The 26491-nt window shown below is 43.8% G+C and overlaps 1 protein-coding gene across 1 annotated transcript in view; it reads right to left on the reverse strand.

Moving 5' to 3' along the window:
* Window positions 1-26491, reverse strand: part of LOC143784615 (unconventional myosin-X-like) — a 98855-nt gene that overhangs the window by 25692 nt on the left and 46672 nt on the right. The window contains exons 3-20 of the mRNA XM_077273078.1: window positions 23464-23622; window positions 22229-22416; window positions 22015-22143; window positions 19846-19970; window positions 10858-10871; window positions 10658-10742; window positions 10294-10397; window positions 7566-7695; window positions 7064-7182; window positions 6608-6754; window positions 5865-5965; window positions 2207-2273; window positions 2008-2100; window positions 1518-1586; window positions 952-1034; window positions 759-867; window positions 362-442; window positions 135-259 (exon numbers count right to left, since the gene is read on the reverse strand). Of these exons, the coding sequence (XP_077129193.1) occupies window positions 135-259; window positions 362-442; window positions 759-867; window positions 952-1034; window positions 1518-1586; window positions 2008-2100; window positions 2207-2273; window positions 5865-5965; window positions 6608-6754; window positions 7064-7182; window positions 7566-7695; window positions 10294-10397; window positions 10658-10742; window positions 10858-10871; window positions 19846-19970; window positions 22015-22143; window positions 22229-22416; window positions 23464-23622 (1928 nt within the window). The remainder of the gene's footprint in view (window positions 1-134; window positions 260-361; window positions 443-758; window positions 868-951; window positions 1035-1517; window positions 1587-2007; window positions 2101-2206; window positions 2274-5864; window positions 5966-6607; window positions 6755-7063; window positions 7183-7565; window positions 7696-10293; window positions 10398-10657; window positions 10743-10857; window positions 10872-19845; window positions 19971-22014; window positions 22144-22228; window positions 22417-23463; window positions 23623-26491) is intronic.

Consider the following 26491-nt stretch of genomic DNA (forward strand, 5'->3'; position numbering starts at 1 on the left):
ACCCAACAAAAACTCCACGGTTTACTTGTTTTAATACCTCTGCTTGCTGTCAGCGAGTTGAAACACTCCTGATCGTTTGTGCTTGCATGGTAGTGAACTGCACTGCAATCTGCTATTTATTTTGACGTGCTCACCGGCTCATGAAGTCAGGGTACTGCCTGCGAACGGGGTATCCGGCCCTCCTGATCTTCACCGTCTCCAGCATTCCTGAGTATCTCAGCTGATTTAGGACCACGTCCGGGCTGAACTTGTCCGGCAGCTGGAATAAACCCGAAGATAAAACTGGGTAAGTAGTAACCACATTTTGGCTGGGTCCACATGAAGGATAGTGCGCCTTTCTGCCTTTATGACTTGTACTCACCTTCTCGGTGTTGGGCTTTATGCAGCGGATGAAGAAGGGATTTGAGGTATTGAGCATTGCCATGAGAGAATGGAGGGACTCCTACAAGAATAGGAGAAAACCACATCACTCCCGATAACGTTCAGTACAGATCGTTTCTTAATGTATTTTCATAGTGGTTGGTGCTCAGTTTTTCTGATGCAAACCTCCAAATCCGCTGCATTGCCATTGAGTCACATGGTAATTCGTTCTGGCTGCCTGTAGACACCACTAGGGGGAGCTCAGTGCATACAGGCGATACAGGCAGCTCAGAAGCTCCCTCTAGTGGTGGCCACAGGCTGTTGGATTTGTATCTCTTTATACAGGAGGTTTGATGTTCTGCATCAGGCGCAGATTGATGGATTCTCATTGCACTTACCCTGAACTGAGAGCTGACTGTCGGCTTCTTCTTCTGTGTCCCCATCTTTAATGTTTGCTCCCCGCCTCTGCTGGAGACTTTTTCGAATAGGTCATAGATAAAATCCAACCTAAGTAATGAAGATGTATGTGTATAGGGGGCGCTTTATAATGCAATGTCACACCTTGTGTGGTAGATATCCAAACAATCTTACCTGCTGTCTCTCAGCATGTTCAAGATATCATCACGAAACGTGTCCCTGTTCTTCTCCAGGAAGCCTTTCACATCGTACATCACCTAAATGGCCAACGACGAGAAAAAGGATCGTATAAGATCATAGGATGCTGCTCCCCCCGCCGGCAGCCTCCGCTCTGCACAAGCAGGCCCCCCCCGCTCCGCACAGGCAGCCCCTCCCCTCCGGCAGCCGCCGCTCCGCACGGGCAGCCCCTCCCCTCCGGCAGCCGCCGCTCCGCACGGGCAGCCCCTCCCCTCCGGCAGCTGCCGCTCCGCACGGGCAGCCCCTCCCCTCCGGCAGCCGCCGCTCCGCACGGGCAGCCCCCCCCTCCGGCAGCCGCCGCTCCGCACGGGCAGCCCCCCCTTCGGCAACTGCCGCTCCACACGGGCAGCCCCCCCCCCCTCCGGCAGCCGCCACTCCGCATGGGCAGGCCCCCATGCCGGCAGCCACAGCAGCGCAACGGTAGACCCCCCCCACCGGCAGCCGCACAGCACCTGCATGATGCTAGAAGAGCAGGATGATGATTAAGATATGTAGTCCCTTACCTCGCCGGCATAGTGCTTGATGCCAAACTGGTTCTCGGTTACCCGCGGCTTCACGTAATGAGGGTTATTCTGGGTTACAAACAGAATTACATATTAAAATTATAGCACACAAGCAGTCTTAAGCTCATGGGGCAGTTCTGCCAGTCTGACCACTGATAATTGTGCAAAGTTTGAGGTTCTGGAAAGTTTGGGGACATTTTGGATGGAGACTGCGGGAACATACGATAATTGGATTTATGCATTTCGCAAACTTAAGACCGTCCTCAAACTCCAGAGCACCCCCTAGTGGCGGCTCTAGACAGACAGAATTTTATCATAGGGTCTAGTTTTTATGGGGGATTTAGCGGGGTGCCTAAAAAGAGTACCGTAATTAACGGGAGAAGAATCTGGGGCCCACAATAGGTCGGTGCTCTAACATAATAGAAAAATATATTATAGCGAACACCCTGGGAAAGCGGCCCAACTAGGCAGCAGTGTGAAGAGCACTTACAGCATGCTGGTTATGGAGCTTCTCCAGCAGGGTGAGGTCTGTGCCTTTTGGGAAACGACTCTCCTCATTAATCAAAGCCAACAGACCGAGTTTCTATAGAAATGAAGGTAAAGAAAAGAGTTAACGATGGCGGCGCATGCAGCGAGTCGTCTCCATCTATCCCAGTCTTCATCACCCATTATATATACACAGCTCCCACCTTTTCCACCAGATCCAAGCATTCTGCATTGTCCATCCAGTCAATGGCCTCCCAGTGTATGCCTTCCCTGAGTAGAAGGGAATGCAAAAAAAAAAAGTTCAGAAACTTTTGTAACATTAGAGGAGACTATGGTCGATTTATGGCGCACGCTAATTACAACTTTTCTAACAGATCTATCAAATAAAATGAAGGAAAAGAAGGTGGAGCTAAGCGGTAGGGGTGGGGCACAGTAGGGGTGGAGCTCAGTGGTAGGGGGTGGAGCTCCGCAGTAAGGGTGGGGCGTGGTGGGGTGGAGCTCAGCGGTAGGGGTGGGGCGCGGTAGGGGTGGAGCTCAGTGGTTAGGGTGGGGCGCGGTAGGGGTGGAGCTCAGCGGTAGGGGGTGGAGCTCCACGGTAAGGGTGGGGCGTGGTGGGGTGGAGCTCAGAGGTAGGGGTGGGGTGCAGTAGGGGTGGAGCTCAGCGGTTAGGGTGGGGCGCGGTAGGGGTGGAGCTCAGTGGTAGGGGGTGGAGCTCAGCAGTAGGGGTGGAGCTCAGCGGTAGTGGTGGAGCGCGGTAGGGGTGGGGCCAGTACATCCCGCCACATTGACTGTATAAAATGGCATAGATTTGTCTTTGTGTCGCAAGCCAAGAAAAAGTGATGAGCCCCTTAATAGATCATGGGCATCTCATGCCGGCATTCTTTTTATTAGTATCCGGTATAAATCTCCCCAATAGGGTCCTCATTCTCCACCACTATCAATATCCCTGCTTGCTGTAAGTGAATGTGTTCCCATGCCAAGGCCTAAAATCTGTCCTGACCTCCGTTCACAAAGCTGCAGCAGTAACCCAACAAGTTCTTCATCAGCTACGAGAAATTGGGGCTGGATTGTATACATTATTTGCAAATACTTCCGTATACGGACCGTAAGCAGTGATTTTGAAAATGGTGGATGAATTAAAACAAAATATATTTTATAAGCTGAAAAAAAATGATACATTCTTCAATAATTACACTTCACTCACATGAAATTGCATTTATAAGTTTGAGGAAGCAACTTTACTAAAAATCCATTTTGTGTATACAGAGCAATGTGTCTCCATGGTAACAGACTACAAACAAACCACTATAAGTGTTATCAAATAGTCCTCTCAAATCACCAATAATGGCACTTCCAATTAATATCCTACCTATTGTGGACTTATATTGTCTTTGCCGCATGAAGAGACCCATATAAATATATTTTTAAAAGTTAATTCTTTATTTAACATCAAAATTAAAATATTTTTTTAACAAGACCAGACATAAACAAACTAAGTGTCCATGGACTGGATAGGATAGACTCGAACTTATGTACAGTGCTGATATTTTGTCACAATTGGATCCATATAAATATCACTGACCACTGTGGTGTAATAAATAATTGTCCTTTAGAAATCTCTAGTTGTGATAAATCACATATATTAGAGGACTATATATATCCTATAGCATACCAAGATACCGCATATCTAACCACTAGTATATCCATGTTGTTTATACAGACTCAAACATGTGATAACATTATCAGATGCTGTTAGGCATCAAGCGGCTACTATACTACAGATTACTTACAAAATGAAGGCACCCACAAGAGTCAGCAGTGTAAGATGAGAGCCCACCGATCCTTCCACGTGCGCCCCGACGCGCGTTTCGCCCGTAAGCTTCTTCCGGGGGCGTAACCCAGTGAGAGAAGGGATGGCTTTTTGTGAGACGTGCAACCTATCATCTAGCGGTGCGTCATAAGGGGAGGTGTTACGGCGAATGTCCATCAAACTCAGCGGCGCATAGCGCTTCCATCCCATTCCTAGATGAAAGGGTGCTACTGAGACTGCGCTCACTGGAACGCTGCGTGACACGCAAGCATAACCAGCACTGAGCGCATCTCAGAGCGCCGGGACCTGGGATGTACTGTGCATGCGCTCCGCAAGATAGGCATAAGGAAAGAAGGGAGATTATTTGAGTGCACGAATATCTTAGTGTAGCCGACGGAATAACAAGGTGCATGTGAATTAAATATACGTGACCATAACTATAATAGATATCTTTTATTTAATAACAAAGTGAACATTATAAAATGTATTAAATTACGTGAATTAATAAAAAAGGGGTCCAATAGAACTATAAAGTGCTAGTTATTAATATATAGTGCCTAAATTTATTTAACTATAAAGTGCCTAGTGCTCTATATAAAATTACCTTACGTTTTTACATACATATAAATAGATATTGCCCAAAGAACCTTATTATATGGATATAGTAATATACTATTCCTAACCATACCCAATATTTTACTATCCCAATTGTCATGTGAAAAAAGATAACTGTAGAGAAGCGTAATATCCTTACATCATCCCATTCTTATTAATAAATATTATTATATATGTAAAACAATATATTTATATAAATATCATATTTATCATACATCTAGAATTTATACTATCATAACTATATATATATATATATATATATATATATATATATATATATATATATATATATATATATATATATATATATCTTGTTCACAACCATAGTTATGAGAATAATAAGATTCTTGCTTCTCTTCGTATCCTTAATTGTTGTTCCTTATGCCTATCTTGCGGAGCGCATGCACAGTACATCCCAGGTCCCGGCGCTCTGAGATGCGCTCAGTGCTGGTTATGCTTGCGTGTCACGCAGCGTTCCAGTGAGCGCAGTCTCAGTAGCACCCTTTCATCTAGGAATGGGATGGAAGCGCTATGCGCCGCTGAGTTTGATGGACATTCGCTGTAACACCTCCCCTTATGACGCACCGCTAGATGATAGGTTGCACGTCTCACAAAAAGCCATCCCTTCTCTCACTGGGTTACGCCCCCGGAAGAAGCTTACGGGCGAAACGCGCGTCGGGGCGCACGTGGAAGGATCGGTGGGCTCTCATCTTACACTGCTGACTCTTGTGGGTGCCTTCATTTTGTAAGTAATCTGTAGTATAGTAGCCGCATGATGCCTAACAGCATCTGATAATGTTATCACATGTTTGAGTCTGTATAAACAACATGGATATACTAGTGGTTAGATATGCGGTATCTTGGTATGCTATAGGATATATATAGTCCTCTAATATATGTGATTTATCACAACTAGAGATTTCTAAAGGACAATTATTTATTACACCACAGTGGTCAGTGATATTTATATGGATCCAATTGTGACAAAATATCAGCACTGTACATAAGTTCGAGTCTATCCTATCCAGTCCATGGACACTTAGTTTGTTTATGTCTGGTCTTGTTAAAAAATATTTTAATTTTGATGTTAAATAAAGAATTAACTTTTAAAAATATATTTATATGGGTCTCTTCATGCAGCAAAGACAATATAAGTCCGCAATAGGTAGGAAACAAACCACTATGTAGTCAGGTTCTGAAGTTATAAATTACTTCTCTCAGTCCTCTGAATCAGGTAGGTATCATGGGAAGGGAGTAAGACTGTAGAATCCACTGTACAGCTTTTCACCATGGAGACACATCGGTCTACATAAGAGCCGTAGACACAAAATTAAAGATTTTTTTTATTATTTGATTAAATTTTAGATTTATAAGAAAAAAAATAAAGAAATAAAATCATCAGCACATACAGATCAGATTGCCGTGGAATTAATTACCTGTTATATTCCAGCTGTTCCAGGGAAAATATGTGTTTATTGAAATATTCCTGGAGCTTCTCGTTGGCGTAATTAATATTAAACTGCTCAAACCGGTTCACCTGGACAGCGATAAAATAACAGGGAGTCAAAGATCGCACAACACGGTCTGCTTCCCTCCACAACAGTTCCTGGCATGGAAGTGGCTGCGTATGGATGGGGACGCTCCATTAAAGGGTTTGAATAAAATAATAAAAACTTAGCCGCTTCCTTTCAGAAACAGCGCCACCTTTGTCCCTGGTTGGCATGTGGTATTGCTACTCAAGGCTACTAAAGCGAATGAGACTGAGCTGCAGTACCACACACAGCCTGCAGACATCAGTGGCGCTGTTTCCAGATTAAATTGGCCATGCTGCCTTGTCTCCACCGTGTTGGGCCATTTCCAAGGACTAGAGACCACACAACCCCAAGTGACAAGTTAGTCTATCCTCCAATCAGACGGAAAGCTAAAAGATACAATTATGCATCCTGACAGCAGTGCATTGTGGGACTCCAGCTTTTAGGTCACATGACTGCATACAGATTCAAGGAATGAACCGGAAGGATTTTTAACTTCAAACTTTGGGAGCGACCGGAATAGAAAACGCCATGTGGTTCCAAATCATCAGAAGAAGAAGTGACTCCATGAATCATGTAGATTGGAATAGTAACATGTGGCCCAGAGGTGGCGTTCCCCTTGAAAAGTGTTTAAATCTTGAAATTACCCGGAAGTTTTCAAATCCAAAAATATCCAGAATCCCGATCGACTTGAAGTTTTCCTTTCCCTTAATACGAGCGTTTATTTTTCCCAGCAGCCAGGAGAAACACTGAGCGTAGAGCGCCATCGCCAAGGAATCCCGGGAGTCTATGGCCTGGAGAGGATGAGAGCACATTACATGTTCGGACCAGAGCGAGTGCGGCAACAATGAGAAATAAAGCAACTTTGCAATAGGAGAAGATTAAAAATATCCCATTATTTTGTGTCTAAAGCTCATACAAAGAGCAGTCTGTCTCCACGGTAACAGACTACAAACAAACCTTGTGTAGTCAGATCCTGCAGTCTATACTTCTCTACTTAAAAAGAAGCAAATACGTAGGAGCGCACGATCCGGGAAAGTGGCCAAGGATGGATGATTCTTACTGAGTGTGATTGTATAGTAAGAGGAGACACGCAATCTCACCTGCTCCACCGTGAGGGGAGAACTGATCTCTTCCCCCCTCAAAATCATTGATCGCTGAGTGAGAACCTCCGACAGCTGGAAGGAATCCAACCCCAACATATCGGCCACGTCACTCAAAACTAAGGGAGAAACAGAAATGAAAGGAAAAAAAAAAAAAAAATGTTCAAAATAGTTAAAATCCTACTGAAAAAGGGCACAACATCTAAGTCTGTTTTGCATTTGCTTTGCTTTTATAGCGCCATTATATTCCGCAGCAGACCCCAGCACTGCAAAGGAATAGTGCTAACCACCAAGCCACCATACAGTGCTAACCACCGAGCCACCATACAGTGCTAACCACCGAGCCACCATACAGTGCTAACCACCGAGCCACCATACAGTGCTAACCACCCAATCATTTGTTGTGCAGTCAAATGCAATTTACTGATCTGTGATCAGCCAGTTTCTAAACTAATTTTTCCCACAATCCTCAGGTAATAATTTACATTATAATGATGCTCACCTGCTTTGCTTGTAATCTGAGCGCCCCCTGCCGTCATGAACTCCAAATTCCCCAGTTGCAACGTGCCAGAAAGCAGCTTCCACACCTCCCGGATTTCCTCATCGCTGAAATCCATCACTTGCAGCGCCATCTGTGACCAGAAATCAAGGATTAGCGGGAAGCCACACAAAATCCACAGATATTGACTAAGTGACTGACCAGTTTCTTGGACATAACACTTTGGCAGGGATTATTTATCTTTCAATTTAATTTTATGATTAGGAGTGCTAGCTTATTTTCTTTTTAATTGATGATTTTTACAGTTATGCATTTTTGGAATATACCGGTACTTCATTACCAAATTTTGCTTTTTTTTTTCCCTCTCTCAAACTCCATGCTGCAGAGCTGTTTTATCTCCCAAGTTCAAGCGCCATAAGAATCTGCTTTTAACTGCTGCTCAGCAAAAAATCTGTACTCTGCTTATGCAGCGCCCCAGAGTCCTGGTCGTTGCAGTACTGTGGCTCCGCCACTAAGGGGAGCCATGGTACGTCTGATGGCACTGAAGGAGTTCATCTGACCAGGTATCACAGACACCAATACATTTCACAGCCGGGCCTCCAGGGGGAGCTAAGGGTTCTATTCATTAGGCCACTCCTCACATACTGGTAAAACTGGGGGTCAGGCAGGAAGTTAGACAGAAGGCTGACTGGGTTGGAACCAGGCAACACCTTGTGGCAGAGGGTGTTGCAGGAGAAGATTCCGTAGGGTCCCTGTCAGGGGTGGGATCCTGACAGAGGCCTGGCAATTGAAGAGAACGTAACGGGGCCGTGCCTGCACAGTATAGCGGCGGTGCCCAAGGAGGGATTGGAAGCGAGATAGATTGTGCTGAGTGAGAAACGAGATCAAAGCAAGAGGAGAATACCAGTAGGAGTCATGCTGTAAGACCGAGGCAACATCCTACTGAGGCGCATAACCGGTGGCCGGAACGCCGAGGGAGTATTACAATATTCAGCTTCAAGCAATACTCTAAACCAACGGCAGGACAGTCAGTCTAAGGCGGGCTGTCTCATCTAAATCACCTATGCAGTCTTGGGGGGAAACTTGTGGAGAGGGGCGACTCTAGGGTCCCGGAAGAGCTCCGAGCCTACCCGTCATACGGGTGCCGTCCTAACCGTAACATCAGGGAGGGACGGAGGATTAGCAGAACATCATCTAATCGAGTTGTGAGGGAACTTAAGAAACAGACAACAGTTGTGGGGACTTTCCGTAAGCACAGCAGGGAAGGACCGCAACACTTAGCGCTAGCAGGAAGGCCCAGATTTCCACCTGTTAAGAGAACTCTGGAGGTGCCATTGGACCGGCCGGACTTGCGAAGCCTGGTTATCTGGATTCCGGACTGAGGACCCAGAGATCTTCAGTAAAGAGACTGCAACCTGGTGTCCTCGTTATTTACTGCACCGCACCACCACATCCACCTATCATCATTATCCGATACTGTGCGCCCCTCGGCAGGGTCACGGACCGGGGCCTAGCCACCGTGACAACCCCAGAGCAGAGACTCAGAGGCCCGGTACCGGGTACCCCTCGGCCCTGCGGCGGTGGGGGCGCTACACTTACAGTGTACGTGACTTTCCCTGTCGGAGCCTTTCTACTCTCCTTGGCCAAACTCAGACTTGAAAATCACTTCACACAGATTGTCAGTAAATAGAATACGGATTCTTGCTGAGCAGCAGTTGAAAGCAGATTCTTAAGGCCCCGTCTCACTTAGCGACGCTAAAGCGATCCCGACAACGATACGACCTGTCAGGGATCGTTGCTGCGTCGCTATGTGGTCGCTGGTGAGATGTCAAACAGTGAGATCTTCCCAACGATCGGGGCTGCGATCTCACTGTTTGACATCTCACCAGCGACCTGTAGCGACCTGTACAACGATGTCACATGGGAGCTATTATGACGATTCAGTGTCTGAGTCGTCAACGAGGTCGTTGGTAAGGTGTCAAACACAGCGATGTGTGCTACCCAGCGGGACCTCAACGATCAAAAAAAGGTCCAGGCCATTCCGACACGACCAGCGATCTCACAGCAGGGGCCTGATCGCTGGTACGTGTCACACATAGCGAGATCGCTACTGAGGTCGCTGTTGCGTCACAAAACTTGTGACTCAGCAGCGATCTCGCTTAGTGAGACGGGGGCTTTAGGGAGCTTGAACTGGGCAGATAAAACACAAGACTTTTTTTATTTAAATATTGATCAGTTTTTGCAGGGTCATAAATCTGTGTAATATACTTCATTACCTTATTTTGTTGCCTCCTGCTCCAAACACCGTGCTGTTGAAACTGCCTAGATTAAGAATCTACTTTATGGCTCGCTCACATTGGTGTTGACGCCCTCTTGCCCTCTTAAAAACACAGAACTCCTGCATCTGGGTGCAAAAGTGGGAGCCCAATCCGTAGTGATATATGAAAGATGAACATGGCAACAAAATATAGAATTTCAAGGTGAATTAATTGAGATTTACAATCGACAGTGAGAACATAACATTTCGCTCTGTGCACAGACCTTCCTCAGATGGACGGATTACCACCAGAGGGCGATATGTTCTCACTGTGCAACTCGCAACTAAATAACCAATATAGTAGATGATAAAAATCATATTTCCTGCACGGATCTAGGCGCAGACATGGGAGATGATGCATCAAGAAGCTGATTTGTACACCATTGCTGATATTTCTGATATTTTTTCGCTCACCAAAACCTTGTTATACATGTCTTTATCATTGAGCCCCTCGGCCGTCACACATCCAGGAGAGCAGAGATACTGATAGGAGAGGGGATCCGACAGGGAGAGCGCTTCTGTAGACACAAGGGATATAATAAAATACATAATAATAATAATATTCTATTATATTATGTGCAACTGTCAAATAAATAACCTTGAAATTCTCTCTTACATATATACCAATATAGTAGAATATAAAATCCTATTTCCAGCATTGATCATATATTTATTTTTTTCCTTATACGAAGTATTTTATTATATTTTTGCTCAGGGTGATATAGATAGGTAGGTAGGTAGATATAAATGATACAATAAAATTACATTTGGAATTTACCTCTTTCTTCCTTACTGGCCCCCGCAAGTAGAGCGTAGAATATGTGATAGTTCCGCTCACCAGGACTCTGCCGCGTCACTCGGGTCTAAGGGTGGAAATAAGGAAGAACTGGCAGGGTTAGACGATTGGCCGTACCTGCAAAAAGGATTCCCCCAATCACACTGACGAATATGTCCTCCATGGTGGATAGAGAAACTTACCTTCTCCAGTAAATCTGGCAATGTAACAGTTAAGGAAAGTAAAAGAAAAACAATAATATAGAAAATATATAACCAATCATTTTTCATAAATTTGCACTGACATCAAGTTCTCTAGATGCAATATTATAAACAGACACCAGGGGGCAGTCAATCTATGAACTTCCCAAGATCATTAGTGACAGACTATGTAGCTGCATAAATGAGTGAAGTCTGGGCAAAGAAAGAAAAAAAAAAAAAAGAGGGCAAGTTGCAAAACAGGTTTTCAGCGCCAGGAAGCAGAGGTCTTAAAAATCATCAACAATTACTATAGAAAATATATTGGAAAAGTGACACTTTTCATTATTAAAATAAGAAAAAAAAAAGGAATAATACATTTTCTGATATCAGAATACCCCTTTAATAAACCTGAACTGTTAAAACAGAATTAGGGAACGTTGACTCAGAACTCATCATGTGATTTCCGGCCAGACGATTTTACCATATTTTATAAAATATACGGCCCTCAGTCTTCCACATGGCGGGCGATTATACACAGGACAAGAAGGGGGATTATACACAGGACAAGGCTTCCCATCTTCATCCTACAGTACACACCATTACAGTACAAGAAGCAGAACGATTCCTCCAAAACTTTCACATTTCCTTAAAATCAAGGAACCACAGCTTCCTCCTGTTCCTCGTCTCATCAGCAGGTGACAGAGGATGAGATCGACATCAGTTCTTACATCTCATACTGCAAAGATATCATCTACATGATCAATGTCTGCACCAGCGAAGCTCAGAGTCCATATCATCATAGGATACTAATACACAAAACAAACATTCCTGTATGTACAGTGCCTTGTGACAGTACTCGGCCTCCTGGAACTTTTCAACCTTTTCCCACATATCATGCTTCAAACATAAAGATACCAAATGTAAATTTTTTGTGAAGAATCAACAACAAGTGGAACACAATTGTGAAGTTGAATAAAATTTATTGGTTATTTTACATTTTTGTGAAAATTCAAAAACTGAAAAGTGGGGCGTGCAATATTATTCAGCCCCTGTAACTTAATACTTTGTTGCGCCGCCTTTTGCTGCGATTACAAGTCACTTGGGGTTTGTCTCTATCAGTTTTGTACATTGAGAGACTGAAATTCTCGCCCATTCTTCCTTGGCAAACAGCTCGAGCTCAGTGAGGTTTGATGGAGATCGTTTGTGAACAGCAGTTTTCAGCTCTTCCCACAGATTCTCGATTGGATTGAGGTCTGGACTCTGACTTGGCCATTCTAACACCTGGATACGTTTATTTGTGAACCATTCCATTGTAGATTTTGCTTTATGTTTGGGATCATTGTCTTGTTGGAAGACAAATCTCCGCCCCAGTCTCAGCTCTTTTGCAGACTCCAACAGGTTTTCTTCAAGAATAGTCCTGTATTTGGCTCCATCCATCTTCCCATCAATTTTAACCATCTTCCCTGTCCCTGCTGAAGAAAAGCAGGCCCAAACCATTATGCTGCCACCACGTTTGACAGTGGGGATGGTGTGTTCAGGGTGATGAGCTGTGTTGCCTTTACACCAAACATATCGTTTGGCATTGTTGCCAAAAAGTTCAATTTTGGTTTCATCTGACCAGAGCACCTTCTTCCACATGTTTGGTGTCTCCCAGGTGGCTTGTTGCAAACTTTAAATTACACTTTATGGATATCTTTGAGAAATTACTTTCTTCTTGCCACTCTTCCATAAAGGCCAGATTTGTGCAGTGTACGACTGATTGTTGTCCTATGGACAGACTGTCCCACCTCAGCTGTAGATCTCTGCAGTTCATCCAGAGTGATCATGGGCCTCTTGGCTGCATCTCTGATCAGTCTTCTCCTTGTTTGAGATGAAAGTTTAGAGGGACGGCCGGGTCTTGGTAGATTTGCAGTGGTAGGATACTCACTCCATTTCAATATGATCGCTTGCACAGAGCTCCTTGGGATGTTTAAAGTTTTGGAAATCATTTTGTATCCAAATCCAGTTTTAAACTTCTCCACAACAGTATCACGGACCTGCCTGTTGTGTTCCGTGGTCTTCATGATGCTCTCTGTGCTTCACATAGAACCCTGAGACTATCACAGAGCAGGTGCATTTATACGGAGACTTGATTACACACAGGTGGACTATATTTATCATCATTAGGCATTTAGGACAACATTGGATCATTCAGAGATCCACAATGAACTTCTGCCCTGAAAGTAAAGGGGCCGAATAATATTGCACGCCCCACTTTTCAGTTTTTGAATTTCCACAAAAAATTTAAAAAAAAACAAACAATAAATTTCGTTCAACTTCACAATTGTGTTCCACTTGTTGTTGATTCTTCACCAAAAATTTGCATTTGGCATCTATGTTTGAAGCATGATATGTGGGAAAAGGTTGAAAAGTTCCAGGAGGCCGAATACTTTCGCAAGGCACTGTAGGAGCAGTATTATAGTAGTTATATTCTTGTACATAGGGGCAGTATTATAGTAGTTATTGTCATGATCTCAATGGCAAGAGAACATAGCATAAGCATATATAGGAACTAGCTCTTGGAAGATGGGAACTGAGCTGACCATGAACTAAACCTAACGCACAACTAGCAGTGGCCGGGTAGCATGCCTACGTTGATTCTAGATGCCCAGCCCAGCCGGAGGACTAAATAAAACTAGCAGAGGAAAATATTAGTCCTAGCTCACCTCTAGAGAAATACCCCGAAAGGAGACAGAGGCCCCCCACATGTATTGGCGGTGAGTTGAGATGAAATAACAAACGTAGTATGAAAATAGGTTTAGCAAATTTGAGGTCCACTTACTACATAGCAGAAGACAGAAAGGACACTTTCATGGTCAGCTGAAAAGCCTATCAAAAACACCATCCAGAAATTACTTTAAAACTCTGGCATTAACTCATAACACCAGAGTGGCAATTCCTGTTCACAAGAGCTTTCCAGACACAGTAACGAAACTTCAGCTGTGAACTGGAACAAAAATGCAAAAACAAACATGGACAAGAGTCCAACTTATCTAGTAGTTGTCTAGGAGCAGGAACAAGCACAGAGAGGCTTCTGATAACATTGTTGACCGGCAAGCAACTAACAGAGCAGCAAGGTTATATAGCGACTCCCACATCTTGATGGGAACAGGTGAACAGAGAAGATGAAGACACCAGTTCAATTCCACCAGTAGCCACCGGGGGAGCCCAGAATCCAAATTCACAACAGTACCCCCCCCTCAAGGAGGGGGCACCGAACCCTCACCAGAACCACCAGGGCGATCAGGATGGGCCCTATGAAAGGCACGAACCAGATCGGAGGCATGAACATCAGATGCATTCACCCAAGAATTATCCTCCTGGCCGTATCCCTTCCACTTGACCAGATACTGGAGTCTCCGTCTGGAAACACGAGAGTCCAAGACCTTCTCCACAACGTACTCCAACTCACCCTCAACCAACACCGGAGCAGGAGGCTCAACGGAAGGCACAACCGGTACCTCATACCTGCGCAATAATGACCGATGAAAAACGTTATGAATAGAAAAGGATGCAGGGAGGTCCAAACGGAAGGAAACAGGGTTAAGAATCTCCAATATCTTATACGGGCCGATAAACCGAGGCTTAAACTTAGGAGAAGAGACCCTCATAGGGACAAAACGAGAAGACAACCACACCAAATCCCCAACAGAAAGCCGAGGACCAACACGACGGTGGCGGTTGGCAAAAAGCTGAGTCTTCTCCTGGGACAACCTCAAATTGTCCACCACCTGCCCCCAGATCTGATGCAATCTCTCCACCACAGCATCCACTCCAGGACAATCCGAAGATTCCACCTGACCAGAGGAAAATCGAGGATGAAACCCCGAATTACAGAAAAACGGGGACACCAAAGTGGCAGAGCTGGCCCGATTATTGAGAGCGAACTCCGCCAATGGCAAAAAAGCAACCCAATCATCCTGGTCAGCAGACACAAAACACCTCAGATATGTCTCCAGGGTCTGATTAATCCGCTCGGTCTGGCCATTCGTCTGAGGATGGAAAGCGGACGAAAAAGATAAATCTATGCCCATCCTAGCACAGAATGCCCGCCAAAATCTAGACACGAATTGGGTCCCTCTGTCAGAAACGATATTCTCAGGAATACCATGCAAACGAACAACATTTTGAAAAAACAGAGGAACCAACTCGGAAGAAGAAGGTAACTTGGGCAGAGGAACCAAATGGACCATCTTAGAAAAACGGTCACACACCACCCAGATGACAGACATCTTCTGAGAAACAGGCAGATCTGAAATAAAATCCATCGAGATGTGCGTCCAAGGCCTCTTAGGAATAGGCAAGGGCAACAATAATCCACTAGCCCGAGAACAACAAGGCTTGGCCCGAGCACAAACGTCACAAGACTGCACAAAGCCTCGCACATCTCGTGACAGGGAAGGCCACCAGAAGGACCTTGCCACCAAATCCCTGGTACCAAAAATGCCAGGATGACCTGCCAACGCAGAAGAATGAACCTCAGAGATGACTCTACTGGTCCAATCATCAGGAACAAACAGTTTATCAGGTGGGCAACGATCAGGTCTATCCGCCTGAAACTCCTGCAAGGACCGCCGCAGGTCTGGAGAAACGGCTGACAATACCACTCCATCCTTAAGGATACCTGTGGGCTCAGAGTTACCAGGCGAGTCAGGCTCAAAACTCCTAGAAAGGGCATCCGCCTTAACATTCTTAGAACCCGGTAGGTACGACACCACAAAATTAAACCGAGAGAAAAATAATGACCAGCGCGCCTGTCTAGGATTCAGGCGCCTGGCGGTCTCAAGATAAATCAAATTTTTGTGGTCAGTCAATACCACCACCTGATGTCTGGCCCCCTCAAGCCAATGGCGCCACTCCTCAAAAGCCCACTTCATGGCCAAAAGCTCCCGATTCCCAACATCATAATTCCGCTCAGCGGGCGAAAATTTACGGGAAAAGAAGGCACAAGGCCTCATCACGGAGCAGTCAGAACTTTTCTGCGACAACACTGCCCCAGCTCCGATCTCAGAAGCGTCGACCTCAACCTGAAAAGGTAGAGCAACATCAGGCTGCCTCAACACAGGGGCAGAGGAAAAACGGCGCTTAAGCTCCCGAAAGGCCTCCACAGCATCAGGGGACCAATCAGCAACATCAGCACCCTTCTTAGTCAAATCGGTCAATGGCTTAGCAATATCCGAAAAACCAGCAATAAATCGACGATAAAAGTTAGCAAAGCCCAAAAATTTCTGAAGACTCTTAAGAGAAGAGGGCTGCGTCCAATCACAAATAGCTTGAACCTTGACAGGATCCATTTCAATGGAAGAGGGGGAAAAAATATATCCCAAAAAGGAAATCCTCTGTACCCCAAAAACACACTTAGAACCCTTCACACACAAAGAATTAGACCGCAAAACCTGAAAAACCCTCCTGACTTGCTGGACATGAGAGTCCCAGTCATCCGAAAAAATCAGAATATCATCCAGATACACAATCATAAATTTATCCAAATAATCGCGAAAAGTATCATGCATAAAGGACTGGAATACTGACGGAGCATTAGAAAGACCAAAAGGCATCACTAAATACTCAAAGTGGCCCTCGGGCGTATTAAATGCGGTTTTCCACTCATCCCCCTGCCTGATTCGCACCAAATTATACGCCCCACGAAGGTCAATCTTAGAGAACCACTTGGCCCCCTTTATGCGAGCAAACAAATCAGTCAGCAACGGCAATGGGTATTGATATTTAACAGTGATTTTATTCAAAAGCCGATAATCAATACATGGTCTCAAAGAGCCGTCTTTTTTTGACACAAAGAAAAAACCGGCTCCTAAGGGAGATGACGATGGACGAATATGTCCCTTTTCCAAGGACTCCTTTATATATTCTCGCATAGCAGCATGTTCAGGCACAGACAGATTAAATAAACGACCCTTAGGGTATTTACTACCCGGGATTAAATCTATGGCACAATCGCACTCTCGGTGCGGAGGTAACGAACCAAGCTTGGATTCTTCAAAGACGTCACGATAGTCAGACAGGAACTCAGGAATTTCAGAGGGAATAGATGATGAAATGGAAACCACAGGTACATCCCCATGAGCCCCCTTACATCCCCAGCTCAACACAGACATAGCTCTCCAGTCGAGGACTGGGTTGTGAGATTGCAGCCAAGGCAATCCTAGCACCAAATCATCATGTAGATTATACAGCACCAGAAAGCGAATAATCTCCTGGTGATCCGGATTAATACGCATAGTTACTTGTGTCCAGTATTGTGGTTTATTATTAGCCAATGGGGTGGAGTCAATCCCCTTCAGAGGAATAGAAGTCTCCAAAGGCTCTAAATCATACCCACAGCGTTTGGCAAAGGACCAATCCATAAGACTCAAAGCGGCGCCAGAGTCGACATAGGCGTCCGTGGTAATAGATGACAAAGAGCAAATCAGGGTCACAGATAGAATAAATTTAGACGGTAAGGTGCAAATGGAAACAGATTTACCAAGCTTTTTAGTGCGCTTAGAGCATGCTGATATAACATGAGTAGAATCACCACAATAGAAACACAACCCATTTTTCCGTCTAAAATTCTGCCGCTCGCTTCGGGACAGAATTCTATCACACTGCATACTCTCTGGCAACTTCTCAGTGGACACCGCCAGATGGTGCACTGGTTTGCGCTCCCGCAAACGCCTATCGATCTGAATAGCCATTGTCATGGACTCATTCAGACCCGCAGGCACAGGGAACCCCACCATAACATCCTTAATGGCATCAGAGAGACCCTCTCTGAAAGTCGCCGCCAGGGCGCACTCATTCCACTGAGTAAGCACAGACCATTTACGGAATCTTTGGCAGTAAATTTCCGCTTCATCTTGCCCCTGAGATAGGGACATCAAAGTTTTTTCTGCCTGAAGCTCCAAATGAGGTTCGTCATAAAGCAACCCCAAGGCCAGAAAAAACGCATCCACATTGAGCAACGCAGGATCTCCTGGTGTCAATGAAAAAGCCCAGTCTTGAGGGTCGCCCCGGAGCAAGGAAATCACAATCCTGACCTGCTGTGCAGGGTCTCCGGCAGAGCGAGATTTCAGAGACAAAAATAATTTGCAATTATTTCGAAAATTCCGAAACCCGGATCTATTCCCCGAGAAAAATTCCGGCAAAGGAATTCTCGGCTCAGATACAGGTGCATGACAAACAAAATCTTGCAAATTTTGTACCTTCGTGGCGAGATTATTCAAACCTGCAGTTACACTCTGAAGATCCATTACAAACAGGTGGACACAGAGCCATTCAAGGGTTAAGAGGAGGTAAGAAGCAGCTAGACAGCAATTAAGGGCTAGGCAGCAAAACTCTGAGGGGGAAAAAAAAAAAAAAAAATTCCCTTCAACACTTCTTTTTCTCCTGCTTCAGCCCAAACAATTAACACTTTGATGGCCGGTCAAACTGTCATGATCTCAATGGCAAGAGAACATAGCATAAGCATATATAGGAACTAGCTCTTGGAAGATGGGAACTGAGCTGACCATGAACTAAACCTAACGCACAACTAGCAGTGGCCGGGTAGCATGCCTACGTTGATTCTAGATGCCCAGCACCAGCCGGAGGACTAAATAAAACTAGCAGAGGAAAATATTAGTCCTAGCTCACCTCTAGAGAAATACCCCGAAAGGAGACAGAGGCCCCCCACATGTATTGGCGGTGAGTTGAGATGAAATAACAAACGTAGTATGAAAATAGGTTTAGCAAATTTGAGGTCCACTTACTACATAGCAGAAGACAGAAAGGACACTTTCATGGTCAGCTGAAAAGCCTATCAAAAACACCATCCAGAAATTACTTTAAAACTCTGGCATTAACTCATAACACCAGAGTGGCAATTCCTGTTCACAAGAGCTTTCCAGACACAGTAACGAAACTTCAGCTGTGAACTGGAACAAAAATGCAAAAACAAACATGGACAAGAGTCCAACTTATCTAGTAGTTGTCTAGGAGCAGGAACAAGCACAGAGAGGCTTCTGATAACATTGTTGACCGGCAAGCAACTAACAGAGCAGCAAGGTTATATAGCGACTCCCACATCTTGATGGGAACAGGTGAACAGAGAAGATGAAGACACCAGTTCAATTCCACCAGTAGCCACCGGGGGAGCCCAGAATCCAAATTCACAACAAGTTATATTCTTGTATATAGGGGCAGTATTATGGTAGTTATATTCTTGTACATAGGAGCAGTATTATAGTAGTTATATTCTTGTATATAGGGGCAGTATTATAGTAGTTATATTCTTGTATATAGGAGCAGTATTATAGTAGTTATATTCTTGTACATAGGAGCAGTATTATAGTAGTTATATTCTTGTACACAGGAGCAGTATTATAGTAGTTATATTCTTGTACATAGGGGCAGTATTATAGTAGTTATATTCTTGTACATAAGAGCAGTATTATAGTAGTTATATTCTTGTACATAGGGGCAGTATTATAGTAGTTATAGTCTTGTACATAGGGGCAGTATTATAGTAGTTATATTCTTGTACATAGGGGCAGTATTATAGTAGTTATATTCTTGTACATAGGGGCAGTATTATAGTAGTTATAAGAGACTTAGGAGTGCGGATTTATCACTCCTGTTATTATCACCATATTATTTTGGGACTATACTATGGTGGGTGCTGGTATTACTGGTGCAGCGCCGGCACAGATATTTTTAGTAGGCACGTAGTACTGCTCTAATTTCACTTCTGTAGAGTATCCTCATGTGTTCGGCACAGGTGATGATCTGATCATCTGTGCGTTTGTGTTTATTTAGAAAGTGAGAATTGAATTTCTTCTTTCTCTGTAGGGGACACATAATAAATGCCGGCGGTTCCTCTGTGGGGACAAGTTGGTGTAATTAGGTTCTCTGCACGTCTGCGTACGCTGCTCACTCATGACATCAACCTGTCACTGTATATATGCAGAAGGATACAGTCCACCACGCGGCCCCCCTGGATGTGGCCCTGCTGGGAAAAATGCAGCTGGATGAATTTTCCGAAGCGACTCGAGTTGTTATTGTAAACGGTCTTTGCGTTTCCAAAAGCTTCGAGAATTGGGCTATGGAAGAAGATATAAATCAGAGTGAAAATCCAACAAATATGTATACACACACACAGGCGGGGTCATAGCAATGTTCTATACATATACAACGGGCAGCATAGGAGCTGCATTAACCCAGCGGTGTGATCCGTGCAATGGAAATTTGTACATGACACTGAATTGCAACAATTAATAGATATAGTTTCTTACAATGACCTTTTGAGGGTTAACATTTTAAGAATTGCATTCTTGTATAATCCAGAAAAATATGATATAGGATAGTAAAATTTGCTGAAATATGAATCCCATACAGTGAGACAATTCTAAGCCCCACCCCTGCTTTGCCCAGGAACACCCTAGAGGAGCCAGACACACCCCCTTGTAAAGAAAACTGTTATGACCCCAATGGTGAGGGTCTCAGAGATATCAGCAAGTCTGCGAAGAACAAAAATCCAGCTCATAGGGCAGTGGTAACTGGGTTGACCATATATCTACTCCTAACGCCAACACTAGCAGTAGCCGGGGAACATGCCTACGTTGGTCGCTAGATGTCTCGCGCCAGCCGGAGGACTAACTACCCCTAGAAGAGGAAAACAAAGACCTCTCTTGCCTCCAGAGAATAGACCCCAAAAGTTGGATACAAGCCCCCCACAAATAATAACGGTGAGGTAAGAGGAAATGACAAACACAGAGATGAACTAGGTTTAGCAAAGAGAGGCCCACTCACTAATAGCAGAATGTAGTAAGATAACTTATATGGTCAACAAAAACCCTAACAAAAATCCACACTGGAGATTCAAGAACCCCCGAACCGTCTAACGGCCCGGGGGGAGAACTCCAGCCTCCCTAGAGCTTCCAGCAAGGATAGGATACAGATTATGTACAAGCTGGACAAAAATGCAAAACAAAAGCAAAAAGCAAGAAAGCAGACTTAGCTTAATCAAGCAGGAACCAGGATCAGTAGACAAGAGCACTACAGATTAGCTCTGATATCAACGTTGCCAGGCATTGAACTGAAGGTCCAGGGAGCTAATATAGCAACACCCCTGACCTAACGACCCAGGTGAGCATACAAGGGATGATAGACACACCCAGAGTAAAAACACTAGTAGCCACTAGAGGGAGCCAAAAGGTAAATTCACAACAGAAAACCACCTATTTTCAGGTCTAGTTCACTGGATAGTCCAGTAAAAACAAGACAAGGAGGATTTTATCAAAATTGCTATGTCTTTGCTTCATATAAGTGGAGTACAGTGTGAATGATCCCTGCTGCTGCTTTCTAAAGCTCTCCCAGTATAATTCAAGGAGTTTTCCATTAAACAAACTTAAAAGGGCTCGTCTGGACCAAGATGGGTCACCAATATCTCCCATCAGTGGATATTCTGGTTTAGAACTGAAAACCCGTCTCACTGTAAAACCCTTCATCTGTGTCAAGTACGAAGCATCTCTGATTTAAAGGGATATTCTAGTTGGAAGACATTATCACCTATCCAAAGCCAGGTGATGCACTTTCAGATTGGCAGTGGTCCGCCAACTGGGACCCCACACATCACCAGAATGGGGCACATTGATCCTTATTTGAATGCAGTGGCAGTCCAACATGCGCACTAATGCTCATTCTTTCTTTATGGGATTGCCAGAGTGCTGTGTGCCGATTGCTCTGGCAATCTCACAAGGAAAGAATGGAGCCGCTGTCGTTCATGAGCCCTACTGCCCATTCTAACGGGCCCCGTTTTGGTGATTGGTGGGGGTCTCAATGGTCATATACCACCGAATTCTAAGTCACAATGTGTCCTGCAGATTGGTATTAACTATTGTTTTTCGGAATACCCCTTTAAAAAAGAAACCTGCCCATGTGTTAGTTGACCAAAATCCACACCAGTACAGTATTTGATTTCTGAGTATAAAAGAAAAATGTGTTTTTCTAAATTTTCTTTACTGTTTTTATTAAAGATCACAAGGGATGTCTTAAGATTACGGCTGACCCCCCTGATTAATTGATTGCTGCTAGTCTGGATCCTGTAAGTCTCGGGAACCAGCGCCCACATGTAGTATTGCTGACCTGCTCTCCATGATGGCCGCCTCCACATGGGTCTGATTGTCTCCACCTCCTGCGCAGCTCTGACTCATCGAGGACAGGAATTTAAGGAGCAGTTTTGTGCTTTCTGTTTTGCCAGCGCCGCTCTCTCCACTGAAAGAGACACAGAGTTTTCACAATGTCCCGGCGTTGTAATCTGTATTTTATATATTGGACGTGCAATTATTTGGCCTGGTACCTTATGAGGACGCACTGGCTGTCACGCCTCTTCCACAAGCACCGGTAACACTCGTTGGCTATGGCGAATATGTGGGGGGGAAGCTCCCCTAACTGATGGCGACTGTATAAATCCACTGCGCTCTCATCGTACAATCCTAAGATTTGCTTGTAGGGATTTACTGAGGCCAGGATAGAACCGATATTGGTCTAGAGAAAGGAGATCAATAATATCAATAGACATACCCTGCACAGCAAGATCATGAAAAGTAAAAAAAAAAAAAAGTTTAATACTATTGTATGGTAATTTGCACAATAAAGTAAAGGATAACCTAAAAAAATTTGCATTAAACACATGTAAAAAAAAATCCAAGTTGTCCTCATCCTGACGCTTTTTGCCATTTTAAGCTGTGTCGCTCCATTGCAGAGATATTCATATTTGTTTCTTTTGGAGGCCAGTGTGTGAAATCTCCACATTATAGTCTTTCTGGGGGTTTCTTCAGAGTCTTCTCTGAGGGGTTTTGCACTTTCACCGCTCCCTACCAGACGCTGGCAGCTGATCTAGCAGTCTCAGATGCTACAGAGCTGCGATTGGCAGCATCTGAGAGAGGCATGAAAGAGAAAAACCCCCATACAAGACTTTGAAGAAACGTCCAGTTGGACTGCAAAGTGGAGATTTCACATACTGTGCGCCAAAGAGAACAAATGTGAATATCTCTGCAATGGAGTGACGCAGTACAAAACGGAAAAAAGCAGCAGAATCAGGCAAGATCAGGGATTACTACAAGGCATTTAATGCAATTATTTTAAGCAAGTGACAGATTCTCTTTAAATTATAAAATTTGTGCAGCTTTCAGCAATCACAAAGGGGAGCACAGGAGATGATCATGTACAGTTTATCCATTGATTTTAGTTTCCTTTAGTCCAGTCTGGAGTCCAGAACCAAAAGCACAATTCAGTTATTGTGTTTTGCTCAGAGGATTGCCTACACCGATACACTGTAACGCACTGCAGCTGTGAGGAATGTAAAATGTCAGGACCAGTCCTCAGTCTATATATGTAAATGAGAAGGAACCAGAGATATTGAGAGGACCTGAAACTGAAAACTATGACCAATTGGTAGATCTTCTCATTACACATTGACTGTCAGGTTAGATATGTCTTTATTATAGAAATGTTGTAATAAAAAGCAGAAAAAGGAATAAAGGAAAATTATACATATTTATTTACACTGCAGACCGGCAGCTCACGACTCACATAGATTTTATCATCTTTGTAACGTTGATAAAGATTCAACATGATGGCGGCTTCATGCAAGTCACTCATCAAGGACATGTCCTCCACAGCTTCTCTGTTATTCTGATGCATCGGGAGCACCAAGTCCCTGGTGAGGGCGCTGCGGGGGTACATAAACTCCTGCAGAGAAACAAGAACATACCTTTACAAACATATAGAGAGCAGTATTATAGTAGTTATATTCTTGTACATTGGGCAGTATTATAGTAGTTATATTCTTGTACATACGGAGCAGTATTATAGTAGTTATATTCTTGTAGATAGGAGCAGTATTATAGTAGTTATATTCTTGTACATAGGAGCAATATTATAGTAGTTATATTCTTGTACATAGGGGCAGTATTATAGTAGTTATATTCTTGTACATAGGAGCAGTATTATAGCAGTTATATTCTTGTACATAGGAGCAGTATTATAGTAGTTGTATTCTTGTACATAGGGGCAGTATTATAGTAGTTATATTCTTGTACATAGGGGGAGTATTATAGTAGTTATATTCTTGTACATACGGAGCAGTATTATAGTAGTTATATCCTTGTACATAGGAGCAGTATTATAGTAGTTATATCCTTGTACATAGGAGCAGTATTATAGTAGTTATATTCTTGTACATAGGAGCAGTATTATAGTAGTTATATTCTTGTACATAGGGGACAGTATTATAGTAGTTATATTCCTGTACATAGGAGCAGTATTATAGTAGTTATATTCTTGTACATAGGAGCAGTATTATAGTAGTTATATTCTTGTACATAGGAGCAGTATTATAGTAGTTATATTCTTGTACATAGGGGACAGTATTATAGTAGTTATATTCTTGTACATAGGGGACAGTATTATAGTAGTTATATTCCTGTACATAGGAGCAGTATTATAGTAGTTATATTCTTGTACATAGGGGACAGTATTATAGCAGTTATATTCTTGTACATAGGGGCAGTATTATAGTAGTTATATTCTTGTACATAGGGGCAGTATTATAGTAGTTATATTCTTGTACATAGGGGCAGTATTATAGTAGTTATATTCTTGTAAATAGAAGTATTATTTTAGTTATATTCTTGCACATAGGAGCAGTATTATAGCAGTTATATTCTTGTACATAGGAGCAGTATTATAGCAGTTATATTCTTGTACATAGGAGCAGTATTATAGCAGTTATATTCTTGTACAAATAGGGGGCAGTATTCTAGTAGATATAATTTTTATAATTCGATTACATCCGTGCTCCTTTTAGTTTGTTTTGTGATTTAGGAACGTTTACTGAACCTCTTGTGTACTACAAGCTGTCATGATAATTTTCTTAATTCACTTGACCTTGTTACATTGGGATCCATAAACCAGTACACAGGGAAACATAAGATAATAAAACCGTTATTTACTTCCACAGCGCAACGTTTTGCCACCTACAGGTCGCTTCGGAAACTACATGCGACCGAAAAATTGATCTGAATTCTCAGCACGGCCTTTTACTGGAATTCGGCTTTTATAGCTTTCTGTCAACAGCTATAAACCTGGTAATGACTGACATCAATGCCGCCCTGTAAACCACAGGCAGAATAGTGACAACTGGCTGTTCACAGCGCATCCTTCTATTTACAGGCACCACCTGGATTTCGCTTTTTTATGGCCAAGGCATGCGACGGTACAATACCGGCTTCATATGCGTCATCACCTTACAGGAAAAGAAGCTTTTAGATGTAACGGGAATTATTAGGACACAATTGTTACTGATTTTCAAAACACTCCAACGTTAAACTTTTTTTACGCATAAAAACCATCAACATTCCCAGGAAATTCCTGGAGACGTCTCGCAGAGAACTTCAGTTGGAGCTGTAATGATCGGCCATAATGGACGTCGCCCAGCCTCACCAGCACTGACACATTGTAACAAACTATCAGGACTGCGGAGGCGTTTTTCCTTCACATTTTATTGTCCAAATTGGGTATAACTGTAACAATCCCTCTGTCTGCAGGTCTAGATAGTAGAATATTTCCATTCAGTGACAACAAGCAGAGATCTGGATACCATAAGGTTTGGAAATATGAAGTATTTTGGGAGGTTTTAAGAATGGAAATCCCCCTTAAAAAAAATGTTAAGATAAAGCATCTGCTCCGTGGGTGAAGAGCTTCCGTCCGCCGCTCGCAGGAGTACAGCGACGACAAAGGGCGGCCATGAATTATTCCTCATCTAGAAATGTCAAAACAGCTGGGCTTCACTTCACGTCCCCAAGTGTCACTCACCACGGCAGGCGACGCACAGCCGGAACTTTAGGGGATATTTATAACAATGTGTCAGGGTGACATTAACGTATGTGCCCCCCCAACTATAAAGACAACCGAGACCAAAAGAAAAGAAGTCTGCAGACATCATGGATTCTTGGGGCGCATTCTATGGTGAACACGTGTTCATGATTTTGTGGCGATTCCACCATAAATGGCGAATTTTGTGCCCAATTTCAAGTGTCACATGATTCTTTGTCCACGGATATAAAATCTGGCGCATTCTAATATTATAGTGTCACTATTCATACTTGTCCCTGAGCATTTAAGGCAAGTCTGAACATACGTTTCTCCACATTTTGCTTTGTAACGGTTGCTAATTATGTGGATGCTGCATTTCTCTGGGAGGCTAGAGGCCATGCACCCCAACCGTCCCGGATCCAGTGGTGCAGTCCCAGATTTGGGGAGCAGCCCTGCTGTCCTGGGGGAGGTCGGTGACATGCACCAGCCATAATGACCTATAAATGGCAAAATGAGGGATAGGAACAGAGTCCTTGCACAAGGTCACCATAGGCTGACAATACACAGACATGTCGCCCTCATATGCCGGAGTCTTCATCTCAGCTTTGTCTTATAAACTAAACTATCAGCCACAGACCCGATTCTGCCTTCTCTCAGGAGCACAGACCACAAAATACCTTCTACAGTGTGTTACACTATAACCTCCCCCCAAAAAATGCATCAAACATTTGCATACAGCTCCTCC

Source organism: Ranitomeya variabilis, chromosome 7, assembly GCF_051348905.1.
Source record: "Ranitomeya variabilis isolate aRanVar5 chromosome 7, aRanVar5.hap1, whole genome shotgun sequence".
In the NCBI taxonomy this organism is placed as follows: Eukaryota; Metazoa; Chordata; class Amphibia; order Anura; family Dendrobatidae; genus Ranitomeya; species Ranitomeya variabilis.